Raw genomic sequence first — 20,708 nt, forward strand, 5'->3', positions numbered from 1 at the left:
TCAGGACAGTATCAAACTTATATATGAGCTTTTTCTGTTTAGGTTTTTCTTTTCTTTTTGGGAAAAAAAAATTGGGGGGGTACTAGCAAAAGCCTTTTGGATAATCCAAGACACTAACAAACTCTTTCTAAATCTTATACAAAATCCAGTTTCTGCTAATGCAAATAAAGGGCACCACTTCTGAACTTCCTCTTCCTGGTCTCACCCACAGATGTAATGAAAGTATTTTATTGTTTATGATTTCTCAAAACAGTTTATCATTTAGACACAAGAAAGCAGATAAGCATTTAAGAAACCAAGGATAATGTGAGCCTAGACATCCCCCATCTGCTATAGTGCAGTTTTATTAACTGATTTATAAAAGACTGAGCCACTTCATTAATGTTTACGAAAGCCTCCCAGCATAGAAACTCTGAACCTTCTTTTTTATTAGTACCATAACATTAAACTTAAGTTAAAATTAAAAACTTCTCTGACACAATGATGCTCAAGAATATACTATCTAATTTTGAAGCTAGGGTACAGCAGATGAAAAAATACCAGCTTTAGACAAATGAACTTTAATTAAATCCAAGAAAGCAAGACATTTTTAACCTATTGTGTGACAGACTGCAGCACAATGAGCAGAGAAGTGAGCTCCACTTCTCTGCTTAACCCAGTGTCGCAGAGGGCTGAAAGAGACAATAAGAAAGACAGCCTCAAGCCTGTTCTGATTTTGATATACAATTATGTGCATACACACAAGCCTGAGCAAAGATATGGCTCCCTTTTCAGCCACCTTCTAGGTTCATGGGTCAGTTTTCAAGCCATGCCTTTAAAAATTCCACACTTTTATAAGTATGAGTCATAGCCTGGTGTTACTCATATGCAACACTCAGCATTTACATTTCCTTAATTTTATTGTAGGATATTAAATAAATAAATAAATAAAAAAATCAAGAGCCTCAAGTCATGGATGAAAATGGACACATTTTTGGGCCAGCTAGTTGCAAGGTTTGGAAGGAGGGTGAGGATGCACTGGGGCCACACCTCTGCCTGCACCAGGGCTCCCTCCTCTGTGCTCGGAAAAGCAGTGGAACAGCAGCAGGAGCCTCCTCTCCTTGCCATGGATATAAGCCTCCCCATACCTGAGCTCTGCAGGGGAAGGACGTATTACCCAGTTAAGACTGTGAGATATCAGCTCCGCTGGGAACAGAGCTAAGGGGCACAACATCCCTTCCCTCAAGGCTCTTTTATTAATAAAGAAATAGAGGTGCAGGACCCACAGACCAGCCTCACCTGCTGGGTGAAACAGGGGAAATTATGTGAAAAGAATGACCTGGAGAAAATTTCTCCTTCAGTTCCCTCCTTCATAAGAGAGACTAGAGTTTTATTCTTACGCAATTTCACCATGTAAACACATTTCGATCGATATGCTAAAATGTGCAAGTCACCCAAAGAAGCTTAATCTCAGTCTTACACATAGATAAATATTTACCTACTAAAAATACAAACCACTACACCAGAAAATGCTGACATGTTATTTAGTAACATTAAATCTGCTGCACCAGCTCTGGGACTACTGCAGTATGTGTACAGATAGGCTTGTTTAAATATTCCACAAGCAGATTACCATAAATCAAGAACAGCCGATTTTCAAGTGCTGATCATATATTTTTGACTAATAAAATCAAAATACCAGGGGACGATAGGAACAAAGTCACTTGATAAACAATGCACAAAATACTGCTTTGCAGAAGAAACAGCAGACATGGCAGACTCTAGTAAAAATAGTAATGTCATGAGTGTGGGTGCATCTTTACACCTTCTGCCTCACCATCAAAGAAGTATCTCTGTTTCTGCTGTTACTGACCTTTTTTTTTTCAGGGAGAAGGCAGCAAACTTTTGTTTCACATTTAGCTGTGCTTTTACTGAGGAAAATACAGACTCCTGAAGCGTGGGGTTTACACTAGTTGTGTGCACGGGCCATTAGTTTCACAAAGAGAAAAAGACCCAGTGAGATGCTGTAGTTTTTCAGCAATGCAGCCCTTCAGCGGGGGCACACATCAGCACAGCCACTCTCCCCAGGGCCAGCCTGCCCCAGCACATCAAACCTGTGCCAAGCCTTCAGCTGGTGTAAACTGGCACGGCTTTATTCGTCAGCTGTCTACACCTAAGCTGGCCTCCTGCATGAGAACAGTCTTCTGTTGGCTTGGCTAAAATGTACTTCCAAGCAGCACATGTTGCTTTGAGGGGCTATGCCAAAGACAGCTGTCTTTGCAGCAGTCTCCCCTCTTTCTCCCTTGAAGACTCACCTGTGTTACTATTTCAATTGCAATAGCACTTCAGAGCTCCAGTCAGAAGCCAGCACACACTGTGTTAAGGACCGTGCATACAGGCTATCTCCAAAGAAACTCTACTTCCAAGCAGTTTGCAACGTGCCAGAGGACAAGTTTTATTACAAGTGGTAACTGATAGTTTTGAGCTGGTGATAATAAACTAACCCGCTGGGTCAAAACCTCATTCACCAATCTTACTTATCACAAAGAAACCCCAAATTCGATATATACTCTTCACAAGTGACTCTCCCATTGCAAGTCTGCCATGTCTACTGAAACTGCAAACACAGGTTTGATGGACAGATGTCTCCCACCCCGTGCATCAAGAGCACCTCACAGGATGAGCCCCAGCAGAAGCAAGCCACTCTATGCTGTCCCCAGTAATAAGATCTACCTGAGTTATGGAAGGTCGCTTTTCTTTTCCTTTTCTTGCCAATGTGTCCAGTCCTTTTAGCGAAGAAAATAAACCCTTCTTATTTCGGACCCTCTGTGACAGAGATAGGGTACGTTTCCTGAGAGCAGCTTCATCCCTGGAGCAGATCTATGTAAACACAGAGACAGGCTTTCCTATATCACTTTCCTAACAGCAAAATATTGACAGTTATTTCAGCTTGAGGCATCAAGGAGAGTTACTTCAGTTCACCCCAATCTAATATGCCAAGGTGCAAGGACAATGTTTTAAACTTTCAGTGGTGATGCCTGTTTTGGTATTCCAGTGGTGTGACTGTAATTTTTTCGTCATGGGGCAAAATTAGAAGCTCATTGGAAGGGAGGAACTGAGAAGACATTGCTTTGTACAAAAAAATAAGTTAATGAGAAGGCTTGGAAGAAGAATGATAAGCTATCATTCAGATATGAAATTGCTACTGTAAGAAAGACTCTCAACATTGCCAAATGTAGGAGATAAACGTGCTATGGCATTGAGTTATTAACAAGCAACAACACAAACCACACTGGTAAAAGCAGTGGCAGAGAGAAACATTCCCTGACAAGACTTTTCAGGACTACTATTCAGACTGACTTCTCACGCAGCAAATGTCGCCCACCCCTCCCTGCCACAATCAGCCTCACAGCCCTGCCACGCTTAAAGAGCAGAGGTGCACCTGCTACTGCCCTACTTCCCTTTAAGCCAACAGGGTGATAGCAGCTGAGGATCAGGATCTCCCTCATTCTTCTTTGTGAACACAGCTAACTGTTCTTTAAAAGTCACTTATAATTTTGGATTGTTTGTAGTTTTAGCCTATTCTAAAAATACTTCCTTTTCAGAAGGGTATCAAACTGTTTCTGAAAAATGGAGCCATCTGGACCTCCAAAAAAGATCAACTCAACCCAGAGTCACCTGAACCACTTTCAGAAATGTCAGCGTCAGGCTCTTTTCACTCTAAGCAACTTAGCTCCTCTACACTTTAAACTCTTAACTCAGTGGAGGTGAAATTGCAGTGACAAAATTTCAGCACAATGACTCTTTTACATATATTCTGGAGGAATATTTTGGTTTGTTTCTTTTTTTAAGTATGGGTCAGAAGTACCCAGTTCTGGGGACAAAAAAAAGTTATGGACATATTCCTCATGGTTTAAAAGTCTGTCTCTGTAAAAGAAAAATTATCTGCAGTCACAGAACAGGCAGAAAGTGTGAGAAGGGAACAGGGCTGTCCAGGCAACACATGTGGGTGCAGCCATGTACTACCCCAGCACAATTCCACATTTAAGTACAATATTAACAATGGCTTTGTGTAACACACCCATGAAAAGTGCATTTGGACTTACCAGTGCATGGAAGGATGAGACAGAGAAAATGCCGAGCCGCCCCAGTGCCAATTTTGAAGGACGACTGGCAGCAGCCAAAAGACTCTTTGGGTTTGGGAGCTCCCCACCTTGCAAACTGGCTAGGTAACATCGCATTCGGAAAAGGTCCATGTTAAATTTTTCCAGGTTCTGTTCCCATTGCTGGATCTGTTTAGATATAAAAAGGGACAATTAAAAGGGGAAAAATGTCTTTGTAGGCTGCGCTGAAAATTTGAGCTCTTCCCCAAACCCACAGTAAATTGCTTTCATCTGGTAGTATATGGATTAGATTAGTTATTCCATGCCAAAACACATTCAGTCATATTGTGTTACATCAACCCAAAAGATGGCTTGAAATAAAACAAAGCTGGTGGTCTTAAATGCATACTGACAAGATGAACATACTGTGAACTTTGGGTAGTTTGATAGCCACAAAAGCAGTTACATAAAAACACAACCCTGTGGTTCACAAAGGCGCTTCCCCCCTGCACCCCGCCTCCCTTCTTTCTCTCCTTTTTGGAGATTAGTTTTGTTTCCTTCATTTTTACGAGCTTAGATTGGATAGCTGGCTGGCTGAAAGCAAAGCAGCATAGCTACGCTAATGCACTGTAAAAGCGAAGGCACTGTGCAAAGCTTGGTAGTTACTCTGATAGGTCCTGCTCATTCTTTACTATTGTCCTATGGCCTCTCCATCTGTAAAGAGCAGACAATATTGGCAACACAAGGATGTGCAGTTCTTTACCTGACTAACAGGCTAAGGCATGCTTACACTCAGGCAAACGTCAAAAATGAGCTATATATGTGCAATACCAACCACTGGATCAAAAGCAAGAATGTATACCTACCCTTCATGCAATTTTAAACACTTCTAACAGAGGCATATGCGATCTAACAGACCACTTAATCCAGTTTCAATGTACAATTAGGGAAGTGAAGTCTCAAATATTTCCTAGGCAAAGTTCTGAATCAAGGCTTAGATGACAGACGTCAAGTATTGGTACAAGTAGATACACACTCATCTACGCAGACACTTACGATTCTTATGCACTGCACAAAAGTCAAATTTTGCTTCTTACTTCCCCAACTTACAGATTGGTAGCTGCAGCTAAAATCTGCTTCACAGTGTACAATATACCTTGATACTGATCAACAGTACAAATAAAAAGGCGGCTGTGTTTAACAGAGTAGGCACATTCACACATGGGAAGGCAGAAAAGGCATGTTCATTAAGTTAATGTATACCAAGTTCATGTACTACTGAAGGTTGTTAAAATCCCCTGACAACACTGATCTTCCAGTGTCAGCTCCAATCACCGCATGTTGGTTGTCCAACAAGTGGTTTAGGGCTGTGGAGAAAGCTCATCACGTTTTCTCCAACACATGTTGACTTCATACCTTTCGCCGGCACACCCCACACGCCCCTGTGCACACAGGACATTAGCTCGTTACACTGAGATTAGCCAAGGTTGGGGCAAGCACCTTTGTGACTTAGAAAACAAATTGATAAGTATAATAAAAATCTCAGGCAGACTATGACCCACAGGCTCGTCTAGAAGCAAAATCAGTTCAGTTCCCTTATAATGCTGCCAAATACCACAAGGCACATCTTGCCTCTTACTTTCAACAATGAAGAAGTGAGCAAAGGGTGAAGAAGGCCCTGTTAACAAAACGGCGCTAAGACTCGTACCACAGCTGATAGAGACCTTACCTAGTCTGGCTTCCCTACGCATGTGCTCACAGACTGCGGTGTCACTTATGGCAATACTTTTGAAGCCAAATACTTATCTGGCAGGTAGGGCGAAGAAAGGGAAGACAATATACTGTGAATGCAAAATTGTAATTTACACTACACTGAAAAAAAACCCCAAAAACTTTCAGGGAATGACTATTAAAAGCAAAAGACAGAATTCCAAAAGCTTGTAATGAAAGCAATTCCTAAAAGTCCAGAGGAAAAGGACAGAGACATACACATAACAAAGATGCTTGATCTAATCCCTCACCACAGACATTCATAAATGCATCTTTTGCGCCCCCATAAAGAACTGTCATTTTTTCTTGGGTTTATTCAATCATTGCCCTTTATTTTGCTTCCTTCTGTGCTCTCAGACACCGCTCACAGATCGTTTTTCTGCTTGCCAGTACTTTACGCATGGGACGACTCCAATAGGAGGTTTTGTGACAAGCTCTTTCACTGTGTCAACATCGAACTAGAACGAAAACATGGTTGTCAGCTTTTCACAAAGCCAAAAGCTACAAGCTCAGGTGAAGTCTTTTCCTGTGGGATGACACCTCCGTGGGTACAAAGCCAATCCAACTTTGAATAGCTCAGGAACAGAGCAAGGCTTGTTTTGGGCGCTGCTGAAGTGGAGCATTCTGCCTCCATTGAGCATGAGCTGAACACTGGCACCCTTGTGTTTCTGAGGCCTTCTCCAAAATCCCCATTATACATTTGTACTAAGTTTTATTTTAAAATAAAGATTACCTAAGAAGGGGGAGTGGGGTACAACATGAGGACATTCAGAAGAAATAATTAAATTAAGGTGTTTATCAGTCATGCAGGATGCTAGCTAATCAGCTCCAAAAGCATTGGTAATCGTGATGTTACATTTAATGGCATTAGCAAAAGCTGTAGGCAGGGAATTTCTGGGATTGTCTTGTAGTCTTATCAAAACCAGGGATGTCTGGAACCAATCGAAGACCACGAACCAATACCAGCTGCTATTTGTCTAAGCCTTTTAAACTATGATAATTCTTTCTAAAGATTTATATTGTTGAAGACTAAACAGGGGAAGCACACAAATAAAGAAGCAACAACTTCAAAGCACAGTATGACCTGGTCCATGAAGTTAATTTACAGCCTACAGACTAACTGCTGCACTCCTTATTCTGCTATTGTGTAAGGCAAATCTCTGCCCCACGTGGGAGGACCGCCCAAAAGACGGCTCAAGGACTTAACTTCATCATGCACAGACAAAACAGCCCTTTTGAAATCTGCTCGAAAGCGAGCAGGAAAAAGCGGATGCACCAGACAGCCGTGAGAATGGAATGGGTGACAAAGGCTACCAGCAGCACAAAGCCAGTCTGCAGGAGATAAGGCCCATTGTTCGAGCTGTGCCAAAACCTGCGAGCACTTGTGAAACACTTCTCGTGTGACCTGCTCCACTGCTGTGCTTGCCTGCACCGTCAGCTGCAGCACCCAGGGCATCCCAAACCATCCTCTTTCGGACACTGCTTCAAAACCTCCATGTCAATTTCTAGGAAAAGCATCTCAAGCTGTTCCTAGAGGAAAGGGAGGATGTCATTCTCAGTACAGGCAAATGTTCGGCAAGGATTTCTAGGTTTAGTGGCAGCATGACTGCGAGAACGGCCAGGAGGGGCCACCCCAGTAAATTTATTTGGCCTAATAGGATCCCTGTAAGTCAGAGAGAAAAAGGAGGCTGTGGCAAAGGGACAGAAAGGAGTAAAATGTGGGAAGCCTTAAGAGTTAGGGGCATGAATTATTTAGCCCAGGCCACCAGGGGAACTCATGCAAGGAACAAGGCACAGGGACAAGAAAGTAACTATGTGGGGAGTGCTACATGAGAGGATGAGCTTTTGCATGAGTGAGTTCAGGAATGAGTTTTTAAGAGTTAACATACAAAGGAACATCAGTGTGGTACTTCTGGCAGTACTTTAGCAGTAATGATCATTTTCAGAACATAAATAGTCAATTCTCCTCGCAATGTGGTGAAAAATCTATTCAGCCACTAAGAAACAATCATAAATTAATTAAATTTGAAATCACACAAACAGATGAGCTAAAGGAAGATGGTTGAAAGCCGGTCTCTGTTAATTCAATAACCCTGCTAGGTTCTCTATAGGTAAACTCTACAGAAAAAGCTTTGGAAAGGCAGTGGTTTCCAGCAGGTGACATGGGGATCCACAGTTCCTATATGCTATACAGTTCTCTCTGCAGGTGACATTTCTAGTGGCACCTCTACCTCCATTCGAACATGCTTGAGGTTTTCAGACTGTAAAAGAGAGGGCCCTGACCGTCCCAGTGAAGGCAGTGCCAACAGTGTGGCTCAGGGAAAGTCACCGGCTCCTTATCCTTCTTATACTACAGTCCAAACAGTGTCTTTTGCAGGGCTGCGGAAGGACTGTCTCATTTTCAAAAATCTGTTCTGTACCAAGTAAGAAGAGTTCCACATAATAAAATCCAAATCAGTATGTGAATGGTGAAAGCAGTGCCAGAAATGACACCATATGAACTCAAGGTAGCAATACTTCTAAAGGACCTAGAGGAAGGATGGAAGAAACTTCCTGGACAGCTCACCTGACAACAAAATACCAGTTTTCCACTTGGCAGTTCTTTAAGGCAGCACAAAAGAAAAGATGCACAGAGAGGAGGGCCAAACTCTGAGAAAACTGAGTGCTTAAGCCTCTGAAACTGATTGGATTTAGTAATATACCATGCAGAAACACGAGCTCCTCGTTGATACAATTAACTATCTATAGCAGTAAAAATTCAAAATCTTCCCCTACGCAACATCTTCTTCCCAGATGGAAAATGTCTCTGCAAGCTGATGCAGGGAACTCTATGGATTTAAAAGAAACTTCTGCCACTTTTCTATACGAACAGCTTTTCAACCACATTACAAACACCACCAAACTCTGCATTCCAGTCCCTGGTTCTCAGACACAATTCATATTGTACCCATCTGGATAAATGAGTCACTTGGTTTCTGGGGACACGGGAAAGATTTTTATTGTCATTACTTCCTAAAAAGAACTTTAAAAAGCAAAACCATCACTCTCCCAGAAATTCCATTACTTTAAAGGACACTACAGAGATGCTGTCATAACATTTGGTTGAAAGAAATAAAAGGAATGTGATAGAGTACATCAACAATGATGTGCAATTAACAATACCCTTTGTTCTTCATTCTGCCTAGTGACTTTAAAAATGGTTAAGAAAACTTCCTGAAATAAGAAGACAACAGCTTTTTTACAATAAATGCAATCTTTCTGCTTGGTTTGGAAGGACAGAATTTTCATAATTTCTAACCAAAACAGACAGAGGAAATCTTATTCCCAATACCAGTGATAGCACAAAAGTGCACACACGTGTACCCAATTTACATTCTTGTCAATAAACTGATTAAAACTTGCGGTACCACATGTACATCTACAGCTAGGGATGTAATTAAGAAAGCCACTGAATCTTAGTCCCCAGCTGGCCCTCCCCAAAAATCAGAAAACCAGCCCTTTCTGTACACACTCCCCCACCAGCTTTATTGTATGAAATAATGCTATGCAATTCCACATTCTGTAACAGTTTATTCATTTTTCATTATTTTATACTAAAACTTTGTGAAACAAAGACAGAAATTCACTCACCTGCAAAACAGTAATTACAGCATTGAGGGAAATGGACGTGACCTTCCCTAACTTTCTGACTGCCTACTCACCTCATTCCTTAGTGACAGTCTACTACTACTAAAGAGAAGGATTTTGCTAGTGGTGTAGGGAGGGACCATCCTACACTGACGAGTGACACCTGTAAAGAAATCATACTGAAGCTCTCGGAAAACAGAGCTCTGCTCTAGCCAGTTCAAAGACCACCCAAAATGAAGACCTGTTCTAACAAGTTTAGGTAATGTTTTTTTTTAATTTAGGAAGGTATGGAAGAAAGAAAACTAACTTTGTATTGCAATTCAAATTGAATCTGTATGCAGGAAAACTGGTAAGTGCTAGCAAAGTTCCCTGAATAGATTCTCTGTCAGTGTTATTATTGTGAGTTTTTATCTGAATGTCAGCCAATATTTCATCAGATGCTTTATAGAAAATTAAGACATGAAATTTGGGCTTTGGGGAGCCCAAAGAATAAAATTGCCCAAACTATTCCAATCATCTTCCTATACATGTGAGAGAAAAGAGAAAGAATCAGGTACATTTTAAACAAAACAATGTAATGAACTCTGTATAAAAAGCCAGAGACCACTACAGGGAAGGGAATGAAAGGCACTAATGGATTTAATGACTACCCAGAGTAAACAGACCACCACCTTACTGATCCCCCCGCTTTTTTTCATGGTAACAGATAAACTACTTTTAGTTGTAGGACACATACAAAAACTTCCATAAAAAATAGCTCCCAGCATGTGCCTGTTCTTCTCATTAATGCCTCATCATTTCAGTGCCTGCAAGTAAATACCTATGTTCATAACCCATCTGATAAGTAAGTTAAGTATCATGTGCACAGAAAACATGAATCACGTCAGAAATGTCTGAATAGCTTGGAAAACATTATACCAACATACTAAAATTTGAAGAGAAAAACCCAGAATGCTTTTAAGCAACTATTATTCATATTATTGTTCTAAATTGAGACAACAGAATAGATTTATGTAACAAGTACATAAAATACACCCAGAGCTGCAGTGCCCTCACTGAGGTAGATTTTCCATCCCATTAAAACCAGTCCCACAGGCACAGACAGCCCCAGTTTTTACTTAAGGTGCAACATTTTGTTAACAGAGCTCTGAATAAATGCTAATAATGCCTTTCACTAAGTTCAGTAGCAGTTAGACAGGGCTCCATAGTCACAGGGAACACTGTGATTTCTGTAGCAGATTAAACAGCTAGGAAAACTAGTTTTTTAAATACGGGCTTTGAAATTAATCTCGGCACTAGGGGATTTTCAAACTCGCTACCTTTCATCCTAATTCTCTTCAGTTTAGGGGAGAAGTTACACCCTGGGGGGAAGCCACCACCCACAACATATTTGTTGCATATAGTAATATAAACGCATATGGCTATAGGTAGTATGTGCAGACTCGGGATTTCCAGCCACACTGCCAGTGGCCTACTGGGACTGGCTGCTGTATGTACATCGCTCTTGCAGATGCTTCAATTGATCTCTTCTAAACTGCCCAACGATACCAATGTGAAGGGCTGCCATTTTCTCTTAAACAGTTACTAAGCCTATTACTATTATTGGACAAGTAAATCCAGGTACAGCGAATCCCTGACCTAGGCTGCAAGGCTGAAGATATTTCTCAACCAGTTCAAAGGCATCAAGTCTCTACAACAATCATTTCACAAGAAAACCAACATTTCCCTTGTTATTTTTTTATCTGCACTTCTGTTCAGTACTAGCTTTATCAATCGCTAGCCTGCAAATCCCCCAAATATAAAAGATAGTATGAGATGAACTTCTCCAGTCCCTTTGCTGGACACAAAAAAGAAACATGTATGTAAATTAAAATACCTATAGGAATTTTAGAAGTCCAGGTTTCCTTACAGCAACTGCCTTTCAGGTGACGGTAACTGTGAAACAAGAAAAGCTTTTGCTTGCTTGCAAAACCCTGTGAAATATGTCTTCAGCAGAGAATTATTGGTTTTAAATCAACACAGATGTGAAACAAAATAGAAAGTTGAGGTTGGGTGGTTGCTTTTCTGAGGAAGAGGAAAGAAAAGGAGAAAGGATATAGAAATCAGTTTCCAAGATAATTCCCCAGTGAGAATAAATTAAGACTGTGCCTCATCTTTCTACATAAAAAAGCACCGTGGTCCTTCCAAAGTCAATCACACTATTTCCACTGACTTCCCAAAATATATCACCAGTGAAGTTTTCCAGGATGGGATGTAGGGCATACTTATAAACTACAGTATTGCCAATACAATATACTTCAGCACCAAGGAATCAAACATAACTGCCACATGATTGAAAACGCCACCAAATTTACACAAAACCAAACCCAGAATTTGTATTCCTCTTGTTACTCAAAGTGGGAAAAAGACAACTAACCAACCACAGTTACTAAACAACTGAGCTACATACACACAGACTTCTCCCTCAGGAATACTGTTTTTTTTAAATTGTTAGCTTACTAAGTATATTAAGAATTCTCTGTTACTAATTAGAACAAGATTTTTTTTTTTCTTTGCAAAAGCCCATCTCTGAGACATCAAATCAAAAGATTAGGAACCCCAGTTATCTATTGACTTTTCTCTGAAGCGACTTTGCTAACAAATCTTCAGCAACTGTAAGGAGAGATTTCATAGAGATCAAAGGGATCAAGACTGGAGAAAAGCCTCATTAGAAATCTATTGTTTCCTAACTAGTGGATGTTTGCACATGATCCATCTCACTCTTTGTCTCACTGGTTTGCCCTCATTCAGTGTTTTGAGACATTCATAGACAGAAGATTAACAGGAATAAATCTTCTACAGCCCTAGTGGATTTCAGTTCCAGCAGAATGCAGCCAACTTCTTCCAGGGACTCAGCTGGAAAGCAATGGCAGTCATTCAAGGACAGAACATCTAATTAGCAGGTATAAGACAGCATCATTAATAGTCTTCAGCTGACCCTAAATAAACTACTAGCATCAATATCTAATGAGGGAAGGGGTAAATTGAGTTAATATACATCAGGATGTTTCCTCAGTGCATCGTGTGTCAAGCACTCGACATCTCTAGAAAGCTGTATATTCTTCTAGGTCTCAAAACCTACTGCAATAAAAAGATGCTTAATGTTTTTCTGCCGTTCACCTCACTAGGCTGTGGACAATGAAATAAAGTGACCTGGAAATAAATTATAAACATCTGAGCACTCAAAGGGCTTATGAACATCTGCACCACAAACCCCTACACAAACCTGCATACTTTTTGAACTCTGCTCATACAGCTTCTGACTGAAGTGTAGTCAGTACCAGTCAGTCTGCCCTTCATCAAGTTCAAGCCAATATAGTAAGAATTTAAAATATTATAAGCATCAAATTCCTGAAACTAAAATTGTTCCACTAACCAAAGAAACATAATTATTGCTGTATTGGATCAAAGGAAATACACTTCAGTTGCTATTCCAGAGGCCATAATGTGCAGTCTAAAGTAATGACAGAGCCACAGCTACCCTGACTGGAAAGGCAGGTAAGGATGCGCTCTCAAATACCAGTCAACATTACCAGATGTCTTCTGTTAATGGCCTAATAAAATAAAAGATACAGCAACCTCAGTCCACAGACCTATTAGGCTGAACTACTAGGCAAGTTTAGTACACGAGAAGCCCTGGGTAGTGAGGTCTTTGCCTGAACACTGAGCATGTCTAATTAAAGCATCTTTTGCCAGTTGCTGCCCGCAAAACTGGGGACACTGGCAAGATGTCAACACCTCACGATGTACTTCCATAAGGTATCACTGGAATGATTCCTGGTTCATGTGCTAGATGTGAGAGCAGAGTAAGGCCTGATGTCTATGCACCAATATACAGACAACAGGGTGACCATTTTCACTGAGGAACAGTTCTAGCTGCTTATCAATCTGCCCTACCTCTTGTCTCGGGCACGGCTTGGCTAAAATCTCACAAACACTAAATTCTGGGGGAGCTGTTCCAGTTCCTGTTTTAAAACAAATCTTAGTGGTGAATCTTCCTCAGCACTAAGCTGCTGCTTTAGCCAAGATTCAGGCATTCCTACCACCATAACATGAAACTGCGATCAGCATAACGCATCAGGTATTCAGAAGACATACTTGGATTTGCAGGGGGAGGCAACTGATGACTCAGCCCATTTCTTGCTGCAACAAAATTAATCTAGACACAAGTCTGGATGCAAACAGATGGTCTGCTCCAGCCATGGGCAAAGATCTTGCCTTTAGTATGTTAGCTCTCCCAAGATAAGCAGTGATGGGCCTGGGCTTATACTGAGATACTGAGATAAAAAATTCCCAGCATGTAACCGGACAGTGTTACAAGAAGTGCTGTTAGTGACTGCGTGTCCCCCTTTCCTTTGAATTGATACTGGTATAATGCTCCAGTGGCTGCCAGCGGTACTCACAGCAGTGCTTTTTCACCTAGGAGGGAGAACTCCAGCCTTGACTTCCTTGTTCTCATTTGGACTCCTACAGGGCTTTTTAAGAAGCCCAGTGGATCCTGGCCTTCTAGTCAGGGCTAAATTTCAACAAACCATGAAGCACATGGTTTTGTCTGCCTCAGTCCTTCCTCCGGTTTTCTTTGGATAAAGTACTCTTCATATCCTGTCTTATGGTGCAGAACAGTATTGCTAAGTACCTATTCTTAAATCTCTACTGCAATTCACCAATAAATTAAATGAATTCACAGAACATGCTGTATATTCTCTGGTATGCCACGAAACGGGTAAGTATTATTAACAGCTAAGTATATCATAAACCAGTGAAAATTAATTACATTTTTTCCAGAAAAGAAAAGAAATAGCTTTGTGCTCATAAACCAGATCGGTCTGACCCTCAGCTTTGAGGCACCTACCTCCTGCACTGCTCTGGATTGCTGTAGAAACCTGGCAATAATTATAACTACCGTGCCAGCTATCCCCATCGCAATTACTCTCAGGCCTAGAAAGCACAGACAGGCAGAGCTCAAAGCAAGAAACAATGAAAAATATGTTCCTGTAAAAATAGTTTCCAGTACCTGATTCTCTATGGCTTTCCTGTTTTTTGGATCACTAACTATCGAGAGCTGCAACTCTGCCATCTTTTTCATCTTGCCATCCATGTCGATCTTCTGGAAGAGACTCTTGGTTTGGTTTTTCAGCAGCCTGACAGTGTCCTCTTTCCCAAGCTTCTTCGCAAAGAGGGAAGCGCAGGCTGAATGTATGGCAGTAACCCAGTTTTCCAGATCCGTCTGGCTTGTTGCCTGTGAAACAAATCAATGGCGCAACATTATGAGCAGAGAAGAGCAGTAAAAAAAAAATCTAAAGATTAGCAGCTCTAGGACATGAAGTGCTTGACAGGTTCACTGTGATCTTAGGCACTTTATCTTAAAACAACTGAAATACGGGTTTATCTTTAAAACTCTGTAAACAAAGGAAGTGTGAGCTTTTCCTGCACTCTGTCATGACTTGCCTCCAACCTTCAGCTTCTGCTTCTTAGACCTGCAAGATGTGAGGGCTCCAGGAGCAGAACAGAGTCCCATGAGCTGTGGGAAAGGTGTGACTTGTGTCCTTCAACCCTTCAATTAAGGTAAAACCCACCAGATTTCAAAGATAAACCACCTCGTCTGCAGGTAACATGGCAATAGAGATTTTACAAGTAAGGTCTGAGGTGTTTGCTTACTTAAAAAATGAGAAGTTAGTGGACAGAGGACAGACAGGTAAAGTGAATACATCTGCACAAAGTCACTCTGGAGATATTTACAAGTGTGCCTATGAATCAAGAAGTTTCTATGCAGGTTACTGCCACGTATTACTGTTCTTTATTAACATTTCCACCAGTGCAGTTAAGCAGCCAAGACCTTTATATTATTTTTAGCCTTCTTTTTTCAGCATCTTGCTCAAGCTAACTGTCTTTGAAGCCAGCAGGTTCAGGGTTGAGCGCACCATTCTGTAAGGGTAGAATGATAATAGATGTGAAAAAAACTGATAATAAAGCTGGTTTTCTAGAAGCTTGTAACAACCAGGTAGCAAAAGTGTCTTGTAGATTTGTGATCTTTGTTCTTTTTATTTCTGAACCATAACTGACTGGGCCAACTGGTGTAATACCATATACCTGAAGGTATATCATATACTTAAATCAATAATGTAATAGTATAGTTTAATAGTGTAATTATGCTATTATTTGTAAGTCAAAGGCACAAGCATAATGTGTGTATGTGCATGTGTATGTACATACAATCATATACATGCATGTGCGCAAACGCATCCTAAAATGGAAACAACAACAAAGTTATGTAAGCATACTGTTACCTGAAATAGGTAGACATCTCCAAATGAATTGCTGAGACAGAACACGTTTTCTTTCTTGGGATGCTCTGGAACAGACTGAACTATACTGTCTTCTGCAAACAGGGCATATCGAGGCAAACCGCTCTGCTCCATTGAGTTCTTTCCATAGGTCTCATAAAACAGCAGAGTACAACCTTTGCAGTTCAGAGGGACAGAAAACCATAAGGAGAAAGTAAGTTCTGGATCTCCCATTTGAGTTCTCTTGTATTAATGCTTTTGTGAATTAAGACACCCTTCAGTGACAAAGAACATCAGTTCTGTCCCTCTTTTAAAACAGAGAAAAAAGGAAGGTCTCCTAAACTGGAAGACAGGCAAAGTTAATGAGGAATTTGCCAATGAAAAGTTTCTAATCAGACACCTAATAGGGACACACCAAACGTCCATGGACTTAAAAAATAACACAGGACACCTCAATATGGAAGTGTTCAAGGTCAGATTGGATGGGGTTTGAGTAACCTGATCTAGTGAAAGGTGTCCCTGCCCATGGCAGGGGGTTGGAGTAAGCTTCTTCAAAGGTCCATTCCAACCCAAACCATTCGGTGATTCTATGAATAAACTCAGACTATTAAAATGTTAAAGCATGTAGAAAAATTAATTCCATCTTAGTTAAATCGGCTTTTGTGTTTCTTTATTAAATTGAACCACCTGTCTCATAACAACCAGCTAAGAAATCTTTGTATTTGTTAGAGATTTGCAGAAACTTTTGTCTTCAAACAACATGCTTAGTGAATAAACTTCTCAAATTTAAACTGGATTTTCTTGAATCTACCTGCAAATCGGAAACTAAGACACTTCTGAATAACTTAAAATAGTTTAAAGGGGCCGAGTTTTAGCATGTTCAGTCTTGTAGATAGTGTAACATCTAAGGTATGAAACCTGCATCAAGAAAACAAACTTTATCTTTGACGATGACAATCCTGAGTGTAAGAAGACAAATTACTTCTGGAGGACAGCAGAGGAGGCTTGATCCCAGTCCCTAGCAATATGACTACATTGCCTTTTTGCCTTTGGCAGTGAAGCTGGCTCCAGAAGGGCCTCTCCCCTCCATCCCCTCTAGCCTTTCATTTCTGCCCCACGTTACAATCCACTGTCCTCTGAGCTGCACCGATTTGCCTGTTCAAGGGGTCACAGCATTATTAAAATAATCTAGTTATAAGCTAGATTTCTGAATAAGTTCTTAGGCTAGTTGTGCATTCAGAGAAAATAAGTAAATAAACATCACTTTCACCCCTGGGAAATGGGAGTTTAATAACAGAGGGTTTGGTGCTATTTTTTAACTTGGCAGATAAATTAATACTATATTATGGCTGAACGTTTAACCTGGAAGAATTAAGATCAGATACTATAAATGCATTTTGAAAACTGAGGATAACCTAAGCAGTTAGAAAAATCTGAGGTTGAAGCTGGATTCTCCAGCAAGGCAAGCCTTCTCCAAACAGTACGCTCAAATTCATTCAGAAATTAATTTAGAGAAGACCTATGGCTGCATTACATAGCAGGTCTGACTAAACGATCACAGTGGTCCCTTAGGACCTAGTAATCCATGAATACATTACTGCTGTAAGCCCTACACATTACACAGTAGAGGACTGAGTTTGCTAGGGCTACAGCATTGCCATCTCTCTAGCCTGCTCTTTGTTGTTTTTCCTTCAATCAGAGTCATGACAACACAGGGCAGCACCAAAGTTGAGATTTTGGATTGACTTGCTGATTTTCAAGCTGTTGGCATTTCTCAGTGTGACATACTGAGCATACATATGCACATGCAAATATGCCTAGGAAGTGCATATCAAGGGGACATAGCTAAACCTGCAAAACAGGAATGTTTCCTCTGTGGATGCTTTTAAAACAGTTAGGTAAAAACAATTCAACCTTTATTTTAGTAATTCTCTAATATATTTACACTTAACGCTGTATTAAAAATCCCACACACATCATCCAAAGTCATGTGAATCCAAGGTGAGCTCCCTCAAAGGTCAAATCTGGAATCAGAACCAAAATCAAGGGGGTTTTGATTCTTCTATCTGACAAAGGGGAAAGCTGGGCCTACTAGAATTTATGGGACACAATTGCTGTGAAAAGTTATGAGGTGGAATGCACTGGTCCTCATACAGCCCAAATCTAAAGTGTATGAAAAGTGAGATCCATCTGATGGATTTCATCGTGTTCACCGGTGCCAATGAATGTACAACAGTTACAAGTAAAAGGGAAACATGTATCAGAGGTTACTGACCAAATCATCTGATGACTCAAAAGTTTTCAAAGGAAGGAATCTGATAAATAGAAATGCCTCTATACTACTTAAGTTCACTTTTCCCTATTACTGTCCAGTGTCTGGCAGAATATTTAGGGTACGAGCAAATCCTATGGAACCGGTCCTATCCTTTCCCCTTAGCAGCCCTCACTTGATGTTCTTTATGACACACAAACACTTGGAGATCTCCGCAGTTGTAAGAGAAGGGTAAGTTTGTTACACTCTGCAAATCGGGCATGGCATTTCTGTCATTATTTCAACATAACAAGGCAAACTAAACCAACAAAACCAAGTTCCCTCTTGTATTCAGCAGCAGGGCAATACAACCACTTCCACTTCTGCATTTTAGGAAAATGCAAAGTAAGTTCTATTTTAAACCCCATATTTCCCCTACGTACTATCTAAAAGACAACTAAAGATATGTCTTTTTTTTTTTATCCTGACGGTTTATATTTACATAAATTAAAAATTTGGAAGGGTTTGTGTGTGTGTTCAGCTGTATGGCACCGCAGGTGTATCTTCAGGTCAAGCCCAGTGATCCCTGGAAACAGCCAGTTTCATAAACTCCGACAGACCCACTGGGACTGATTATCATCCAAGTATTTTAATCAAAACTTGAACTGAAGCGGGAGGGCAAAGGGAAAGCAACTTCCCTCGTTAAAATAAACTAATTAGACAGGACAGATAGAAAAGAGAGTTCTTGTTAAAGGGTTACTATTCAAGCTCAGGTCTTGGTGGCCCTGAAAGTAGAGCAGAGGCCTCAGGACATGTATATTTGAAGTCTGGCAGGTAACCAGATGGTTATAAGCCTTCTGCATATTTATAATTAAACACATCTCAACAGAGTGCAAAGAAACATGCTGTTCTCCATTTGCATATGTGGCTATTTTAAGTCATATTTTAAAATATCTTGGCTATTTAAACTTCAAGAACAAATTAAATACAGATTTATTCAAAACCCTCTATAAGGAGAACCAAAGCAAGTGCCTTGATCTTGATACAGCATATTATGAAAACAGAACTACGCCTTGATATCCAGACAGGCAAGTTTATTTTGGCATCAGAAGTCTCCACAGGACAATAAAGGTATGAGATCAAGGAAATGAGGAATGTATATTTAAAACAGCTAACAAAGCGGAAGAGATTCGGCACCATGAATGCAGCCATGCCAGCCATCTGAAGTAAAAAGCCCTGTACCTAATACTTCTTACAATGTTAGAAGTTAATAAAGCTTTTCACAGAATTTTATTATTCCTTTTTTATAGCTGGGGAAATTCGGGTAGCAAGAAGGGACGTGATTTGTTCCAAGTCACCAATAAGCCAATTTTATAGCGAAGAACCAAACATGAAGAACCTAAATTCCCTCCCAGAGTTTCATTACCCCAGAAATGCATGAACAACTAGTATATAATGTACTTCAGTCTAGAGTTTTGACAGGATTGTTTAGAAACTACTTGAATTTTATAAGAGGCAGATCAAACTCATATTCATACTCCATAATGTAAACACAGTAAGAAGGTGGAATTCAGATACAGTTTTTCCTTTGCATACACTGCTTGTAAGCATGAATCATGCTATCTGATGATCAGGGTAAGTGATTTAAACTGTTAGGACTGCCTACATTTTGATCCCTTGATAACAGGCCTCTGAATTATTAGGCAGAATTGCTACGTTCTTATGAGTTTGCTTCTTTTAAATCAGCATTATCAAGGACAACACTCCCAGCACTTGCTGTTTGCTGTTCATTTTTCTTCAAGTCTACACCCATGCAGAATTTTCAAAAGGGCAACCTGTGGGAAAGTTATTATTCTCTCTCCTCCAGACGCAGATATGCTAGGAAATTATTAAGTTTGATCATTTCCTTACTCATTAACTTAGCATTATATTTACTGAAAGGCAAATCCTTTGGATGCAATTCAAAAAAAAAAAACAAAACCAACAAAAAGCCTATGAACTCATTAAATTCCCCTTCCCCACAATAGATGGTTTTCCTTCTCACACTTCCTGACACCCATATGCTTCTTGAAGCAACACCTACCTGCTCGATTACTCTGAACCACCAACACGCACGCGAGTGCAGCGCTAAGCACAGCAGTGACACCGCAGCCCACCAGCAGCAGCACCTTTTAAGAGGATTGCCTTCCCACAGGGCTGTTTCACAGCAGGAATGGCCAGGAGAGACACAAGGATGGGCATGCCAAAAGCCAGCAGGGACTGGTATTACAGGGCGCAGGCAAGGTGAAAGACCATCCAGGGAAAGGAGGGAGACTAGTGAGCACTGGGAATGGTCCATGGCAGCCAAGCCTCAGGCATCACAGGGCTTCCCCTCCTACTGCTGCTGGGGCCTCCTCTGCCCTGAATCACACACTTTTATGTGTAAATGCTCTACCACAGGGAGTTTACCTCTTCCTTATGTTGCCACCTGAAGCACTGGCAATGAACTGAACGTTTTTACATTAACTTACCCTAACTTTAAGTAAAGCCTGTAGCAAAGCCCAAGGAACTGTGTGCCTGTCACTGGGAACTGAGCACCAGGGACTTCTCCTGATCCTTAAATTTTGACTCCTCCCAAGACAGAGGTGTAACTTCCCTATTTTTCTCAGTTTTGGT

The 20,708-nt window shown here is 40.7% G+C and overlaps 1 protein-coding gene across 3 annotated transcripts in view; it reads right to left on the reverse strand.

The window, feature by feature from the left end:
- TIAM2 (TIAM Rac1 associated GEF 2) overlaps positions 1 to 20,708 on the reverse strand; it is a 90,898-nt gene that overhangs the window by 61,156 nt on the left and 9,034 nt on the right. For all 3 annotated transcript variants that reach the window (XM_037391108.1, XM_037391106.1, XM_037391107.1), the window contains exons 4-7: positions 15,806 to 15,978; positions 14,533 to 14,757; positions 4,086 to 4,271; positions 2,713 to 2,859 (exon numbers count right to left, since the gene is read on the reverse strand). In XM_037391108.1, the coding sequence (XP_037247005.1) occupies positions 2,713 to 2,859; positions 4,086 to 4,271; positions 14,533 to 14,757; positions 15,806 to 15,978 (731 nt within the window). The remainder of the gene's footprint in view (positions 1 to 2,712; positions 2,860 to 4,085; positions 4,272 to 14,532; positions 14,758 to 15,805; positions 15,979 to 20,708) is intronic.

The sequence above is a fragment of the Falco rusticolus genome, chromosome 6 (genome assembly GCF_015220075.1).
Source record: "Falco rusticolus isolate bFalRus1 chromosome 6, bFalRus1.pri, whole genome shotgun sequence".
NCBI classification, from domain to species: Eukaryota; Metazoa; Chordata; class Aves; order Falconiformes; family Falconidae; genus Falco; species Falco rusticolus.